Below are 7,259 nucleotides of genomic sequence, written 5' to 3'. Positions count from 1 at the left end.
GCTGTTATCGCTGACTGGCTCTTTCTCTTTGGAGGTGTTAAGAAGTGATGGCAGAGGAAAAACATTGTGTGCTAAATACACCCATGAGTGAGTATTTTAGCAAAACACGCTTTTTGTGATAAGTATGACACTAGAATATAATAATCAAATTAATCAACATAAGAAAGTTTGGAATAATTGGATTCCGACCGCTGAAAAGAAGCCACATGAGTGTAGAAGTGGTAGATATCCTCCAATCATCGCCCGCCCCCCGCCCGCCCCCGCGCGGCGCAGGTCGCGCACGCGCCGACCGGCAGGCAGCGCGCGCCCACGCGGTCCCGATGGCAGGACAGGTCATGAGAGATCTGAGTCGATGAGATCATGGATCCCGCGCCGAGGTCGGATGGAGCAGGTTCAGGACTCGTCGGGAATGGAGAGGTGCTGCTGGTCCGGTAAGGCGGAACCGGGGTCTCCCACGCGCACCTGGACTGAGGCAACATTAGTTAGGACAGGATGCGCTGTCAGTTCGGGCTGCAGATTAATTATTATGTAAGGCAGCGAAGTCATGAAGCCGTGTGCATATGAGCATGAAACTAATCCCTCATGCAGCGGCGTAGTGGACCAGCGTCTGCGCCCGGAGCGCCGCGGCGACCGGCGCTGCCACCGCTTTACCGGCAGAACCCGCGAATAAAGTTTGTTCCACGTCGCGCTGCCAGCTCGTTAGAGCACCGGTGGCGCGGGAGCAAGCCGGCGTGTCTCTGGTGCCCGGGAGGTGTGTGTTTCCTGCGCTGCAACAGCTGGCCACCAGCTCCTAGGCAGGGGGAGGCTCTAACCCTACCCCTGGTCCTTACCCAGGACCTAAATCTAACCCTACCCTTGGTCCAGCTTCTCTAGTGGGATTTTAGTTGTTTCTCAAGATAGTTTTCAAGGCTCTTGTGTTTGGGTGTGGTGTGTGTGTGTGTGTGTGTGTGTGTGTGTGTGTGTGTGTGTGTGTGTGTGTGTGTGTGTGTGTGTGTGCGCGCGCGTGTGTGAAGGGGGGAGGGACTGTGGTTGTAGACACCTCAGTAAACACGTCCAACAGTAGCGCCAACATGTGCGGTGCCATAATCCTCAATGTCATGTGAATGTATCTGCGTCCAGAGAAGAGATGTGTCCAGGCTCCAGCTCTGACACATTAAGCTGAATTCATCATCTCAGACAATGATGGATAAGCGACTGACAGCTGTGACAGACAAGCAGATTTAACCAATGTCTGGGTTGAATGCTGTGCCTGACCACCACCACCCAATCCTCTTGGATTAGAGGAGGGATTATGGTTTGGATTTTGCCTCTGATTTGCTGACAGACCTCAATATCTGGTCCATCATGGCCTGGGTTGTATTACTTTGACTCCCTAGGGATATTGGTCACTGAATGGTATTGCCAGGCCTGAAGGGGTGGGGCAGCTGCAGGTCTCCACTCAGTGTCTCCTCTGGAGGGGTGGAACCGAAATCTACGGTGGCCCAGAGAGCTCAACAGCCATGCTACATGGCAGCAAACAGTGCAACAACTCTGTAATGTTTAGGGGTGTGTGAAAATGGCAACATGCACCTGGTTGTTGTCCAGCTGTGTTGATCCTGGGGCAACATACCCCCTCCCCACAGATATTCCCTCTATGATGGTGGTGTGTCTGACATGTTGATCTCAAAAACTCTGTGTTTGGCTCTGGACTCCTGCAGCTGCTTCACAACAGCCTTATTAGGGATGCAAACTGTCAAAAAACGCAACCCAAGGTTCAGTTTGCGCACTAGTATACCCCCCCCCCCACTTCTAACATTATTTGGCCTCAATTCAGAGTTCCTATTTCAGTCTAAGCTGAACCAGCCCGTGTCTACACCCTTAATAAAGTCTGGTGATGAGTTTTACCCAGAGGGATGGTAGGAAAATGGGTTGGTCTCGCCACTGCTTCTGCAAGAGGCAGTGTCACTATTTTATCCCTGTTTCAGTGAGACCTGAGCAGGGGCCCTCTTCAGAACGGGGGTCTAGTGAAAACCCTGAGTAGTAACGCCAACCCAACTAAGTGGGTGACCCCAGTCCTCCTCAGTAGGAGAGTTATTTTAAGACCACATGTATTGATTTGGAAATGATGATTTTATATGCGTATGTACACACACACACACACACACACACACACACACGCATATGTGTGTATATGCGTGTGTGTGTGAGTATTTCTAATTGCAGAAGGGTAAACAATGCAGTGTGCAGACCTCCTTTGTTAGCTGTTGCCATGGTGAATCGTGTTATCGGGGCTCCATTAATGTTGGCTTTTTATAGCTGTGGTGTGCATGTTTAACTCAGAGGGAACCCACTCAAAGTTGACTGAACATACTCACATCAGCTTTCTCAGAGCTCCTGAGGGTAAAGGAACTCAGAGTTCAGGGTGTAACTCCCAGAACCTGAAACAGGCCCCAGGGTTCAGGATCCGTGTGTGACCAGAGGAGCTTTAGAGCTGTCCATGGTGCTGAAACGAATAAGCTGGTAAATCTTTCACTGACAATTAAACACCATGCAGTTAAGGTAGCTGGACGTGTTGGTGCGATTTCTAGCCTGGTCTCTAGGAACAGGAAGTAAAGTTTCATGGCCCACTTCTCAAGTCATCAAGCTTCTTGTGTTGTTTCCATGAATTGTGATTTGGCTCTTTCCTGCTATGTTTGTCTGATCTGTCTAGAACCCACAATGTCCTTCACTGTAGCTGAAACCAAGAGGCGTCTGGCCGCTGTGTCTGGGAGTCCTGGAGCCAAAACTCACTGCTGCTCTCCAATAAAAGGACCAACTGAGACTGACAACTCAGATCCTCAGGGATGGACAGGTGAAAACTGAGAGGCCAAGAGGTGGCCTTCTCTCAAACCCGGTTATCTTCTCTGGTGGCATAAAGGGGGATGAAAAATTTCCCAACCTCGACTGTGTCCTCTCAAATGTCATCTTTTGCCATATAGAAAAATGCCTTTAAACATTAGAGCCAAGCCGGCCCAGAGCAAGATCTCTGCTGGCTCGAAGAGTGGAGGGCACGCCGATGGCAGCGCATCTCACTCCCGCTTCTCAAGGTCCCCAAAACAGGGGAAGGGCAAACAGTCTGTAATCTCCACACCAGGCTGCCGCTCAGGACTAGAACCAGGCTCGGTGTCAGGGGGGTTGCCTGCTCCTACGTCAAAACCAACAGGAGGCCAAGGGTCGGCGCCGAGGTTAAGTGCAAAGACTAAAACTAGCACGGGAGCAAACAAATTAGCAGGTCATGGTTCAGCGACGGCTCCAGGGGGTAAAACTCTGTCCATGGAAAACATCCAGTCTTTGAGTGCTGCTTATGCCACCTCCGGCACCATGTATCCCTGTGAGCGCGAAGCCTTAGAGCCCTCGGGTGGCTACCCCAAAGGCACCATGACACTGGGCAGGAGCACCAGCCGCTCCTCCTACAGTGGTCGCACAACAGGTATGGGCAGCAGCCCAAACATCACCTCATCTGGGCTGCATCATCCATCCGACCACTATGGAGACCAACCCTTGCCTTCTGCGGGAACTTCCAGTCTGCGCCGTCAGTCTGGTAGGCAGACGCAGGAATTGGATTCAGGTGGTCGTGGAGAAGCTGCAGCATTTGATCTCCAGGCTCAGCTGAGGGAGCTGCAGAGAGAGAACGACAACTTGAGGAGAGAATTAGAAGGAGGAAGAGAGGGAAGGTCGGGCTCCAGCATTAACAATGTCAACTTCTGGAGCCCGGATCTAAAGAGAGACAAAGGGTTCAGACGGGAGGAGGGAGGGAGGACCTCACACCTGAAGGACCACTACAGGACGGACCAAGACGATGTTCAGGTGAGAATGACGGCTCATGAAACACACAAGTGAGCCACTTTAACCAAAGCAAGCTTTTGTGAGGGTAAAATGTTGGCGTTCTCATTCTGAAACTCCCGCACATCACATTCAGCCTTTTTTGTCAACTTGCCTGTTCCCTCTGAGCATCGCACCTCTCACATCATACCTTTTGTTCTTCTCCTCAAGGTTGCATAGAAATTCTTTTCTGCAGGTTTTTTAAGATGGTTTGCAGGCTCAGTACTGCCTGCGTTTCCATGGGAACGTGCCCTAGCGGCAGCCGTTTTAAGTGTTCTATGAAAGCTCATAGCAATTCTTGAAGGAAGAGTGACCAGTCGGTCCTGTGCCACCTCCTCCCGTCTTGTGGCCCACTCAGTCTCAGGCAGGATCCATCTGTGCGTCTCAGTGTAACGAGCTACTGCACCTTTCACTGTCTGTCCTTCCTCTGTCTCCTGTCGCAGCCTTCTGTTTCTCCATTTGTCTGTGTGGCATTTTAATTCTTTGTGTATCTGCTCTAGGAGTCAATTGGTGTGCAGTTTCTTTTACATCTATTTACTGCCCCCCCCCCCCCCCGCTGCACACAAGCATGGAACAAGTTTGGCCCCTCCTCCTCCTTCCTCTCGTAACCAAGGAGCCACCTCTGAATTTGTGTCTGTTGCTTTTTCATCTCACATTGTCATACAGTGTGAGGACATTGTGATTCACACACGAAGCTCCAGAGATTTTATACATATTTTATACATATTACATTATACATATTTATCAAAACACCACTTTTAATCCATAAAAATAGATCAAATTGCTGCAAGATCAGCAACCATCTAGAAAAGAAAAACAGCTGTCATACAGGTCCGGGAAAAGGTATTCACACACACACACACACACACACACACACACACACACACACACCACTTAAACTGCCAAAGAATTCCAGTTTAAGACTTCTTATATTTAGATTGTGAGGCGTTAAAACGGAGCGTGAATGTTGACATCCCTTGTGCGTCTTGTGTTGGTGCTGCACTCCTCATCCTGGTGACCCATCGGCACCACCAGTCTGCTACTGGTTGCTAATGTTCAGCTCAATAGACTCACTGGTATACACACTGGAACAGTCCTTTTGCCTTCTTGTCATAGGCATGAAATCTAAAAACTAACGCAGTTCCTCAACTGCAGATTTGTGAGCTCATAAATAAAAGGGCCGGGCCGCGACACGAGGTGATGATGCTAGTGAGGAGGAAAATTCCAATAATAATCTTATCGTAATTCTCTGCTTCTGCTGATCATCCCAGAAACATGAATCCTCCTGACCAGACTTAAGCTTTCTGACGTTGCCTTCCCTCTCACGCCTGGTGGCACCTGTTGATGACGGCTGCTTTGTTGTCAATCTGCAACAATGTCTCATATGTAGAAGAATAAAATACTCAACAAGCTCAGGGTCTCTCATTTGCTTGCTAATAGTTAAAACGCTAAACCTCATGCAGTTGATGTTCGTTGTCCTTTGTCTCTAACTGGCCTCTCTCCTTTATCACGTAGTCTTGCTCTTCTCCTTGTGTTCGTTGCCCTTTGAGACTCTGCAGAGTCAAGTTTGACAGCACAACTTTGCAATTAGCATAAGGAATGTCACCTCTCCTCGCAGCTGCAGGCCTGTCCTCTACCCATCTGTGTGTGTGTGTATGTCCGTGCATTTTTGTGCACGTGCCTACGTTTATATATTTATTTGTGTTTACAATCTGTGTGTGTGTGTGTGTGGAGGTTTGTCCACCCACTCTGACTTGATATTCAGTGCTCGTGTGTTGCATTGTCTGTGCTCACGCTCGCCTCCCTCCTACTTCTCCACTGCGTGTCCTTGGAGGTGTCAGCCTCCTGGACCAGAGCTGTTTGACGAGCCACAGATGCTACACGTGAAAGTACTGGTCATTTAACAGCTGTTTATCTGCTTCGTGGTGAGTGAGCAGATCAATCCAGTGTTATTTGACCACTGTACTAATGCCATTTATAAAGAACCTTAACTCTTAATGATCCATTTGAATTCCTCAGTATGCGGTATTTATTTCTCATGTGATCACTATGAATCCATCAAAAGAAAATGAATCATCTATTTTGATAATTGATCAGCGCCAGACTCTGAACTTTGGGGATCTGCTGCGTTTGTCGCGAATGACAGAGAATCTTTGGGCTTTGGACTGTTTGAGCACGTCACTTTAAGCTCTGGAAAATTGTCACGTGTGTTCTTTGCATTTTCTTGATATTCGATAATCTGTAGATTAAATAATGAATTTATTTGATTGAAAACACTGCTGGTTAATCAAACTGAAAATAATCAGGAGTTGCATGCCTGTGGGGAGGGCAGTCGAGCCTTCATTTTGGGCTCACAGCTGACTTCAGGGCCCCTGGCCTGTACATTTTCATCCTTTTTGATTTCATATATTCAATCAATGTTGGAATCTGTAATACCACCTTCCTTCATAGTGTCTCACGCCTCTGCTCACCTCACTGGACCTTCCTGCACAGTTCAATTGTGTCTGTTTCCTGTGGTTTGAAGACAAATGCTACCCCCTGCTGGGGAAGTCTTGCTATCACCCAAAAGCTTTACCACTGGAGAAGTATTTTTCATAATTTTTTTTTTTCCATGTAGTTTTCTCTTTTGGCTTTGTGTGTGTGTGTGTGTGTGTGTGTGTGTGTGTGTGTGTGTGTGTGTGTGTGTGTGTGTGTTCATCTTTCCCTTGCAGATTAGAGACAACGGAATAAACTGGGTTGGTTTTAACGATACCACCATGATTTTTTTCCTGAATGTTGTCAATGTTGTTTTCTGGTTCTTTTGTTTCCTTACTGAATTTAAAGTTATTTTTTTACTTTTCCTTTTGCAGCAGCTTCCATTAACAGTTCAGGAGCTCCAGGAGGAGCTGAAGGCTCACAGGGAGATGAACAACCGTCTGCAGCAGCAGCGTCAGCAGGGGAACTCAGGTTCCTGTCGAGAGCTCCGTATGGACCAGGAACACAGAGTTGGACGCAGCCCGGGCCACAGCCCCAGACAAAGCCCCAGCAATCTCCACAGTCCCGGACCAAAGAGCAGCCCGAGAGCAAGCCCATCCAACACCTACAATCCAAGTCAACAGGAAGCTGACATCATCATTCATAGCCCAGGATATGGTTGTAACACTGCAGTGGCCTCACTGAAAATCAGCCCAGCTAACACCCTCCAGCCTGGCCTAAGGAATAGCCCAAATCAGCCCCCCTACCAAGGTCCGGCGGTGGCGCTCAGCTCTAGCTTGAGCCGGCGCTGCAGCCCATGCCAGGTGCCCGGATGTGACGGTTTCACCTCATCCCCTCCTCTGGATCCTTCTGAGGAAAATTTCTTCCACTTGCAGTCGGAGCATGAGCGCCAGGCCAAGGAGCTGTTCCTGCTAAGGAAAACCATGGAGGAGATGGAGACCAGG

At 48.9% G+C, this 7,259-nt stretch overlaps 1 protein-coding gene across 4 annotated transcripts in view; it reads left to right on the top strand.

The window, feature by feature from the left end:
- Positions 1–295: 295 nt before the first annotated feature.
- Positions 296–7,259, top strand: part of LOC147256712 (ERC protein 2-like) — a 139,293-nt gene continuing 132,329 nt past the window's right edge. For 3 of the 4 annotated variants that reach the window (XR_015117948.1, XM_086214937.1, XM_086214936.1), the window contains exons 1-3: positions 296–431; positions 2,690–3,825; positions 6,690–7,259. The exon at positions 6,690–7,259 is cut by the window's right edge and continues 177 nt beyond it. Coding sequence is in view for 2 of the 4 variants with exons in the window: in XM_086214937.1 (XP_086071063.1) it covers positions 2,962–3,825; positions 6,690–7,259 (1,434 nt within the window). In the remaining 2 variants the exon portion in view is untranslated. The remainder of the gene's footprint in view (positions 432–2,689; positions 3,826–6,689) is intronic. The other variant, XR_015117947.1, reaches the window with a different exon arrangement.

The sequence above is a fragment of the Aulostomus chinensis genome, chromosome 9 (assembly GCF_037954235.1).
Source record: "Aulostomus chinensis isolate RoL2024-O1b breed Wild chromosome 9, RoL_Achi_v1.0, whole genome shotgun sequence".
Taxonomy (NCBI): domain Eukaryota; kingdom Metazoa; phylum Chordata; class Actinopteri; order Syngnathiformes; family Aulostomidae; genus Aulostomus; species Aulostomus chinensis.
Note: the sequence above shows the minus strand (reverse complement) of the source record. Positions and strands in the feature narration are given on the sequence as shown.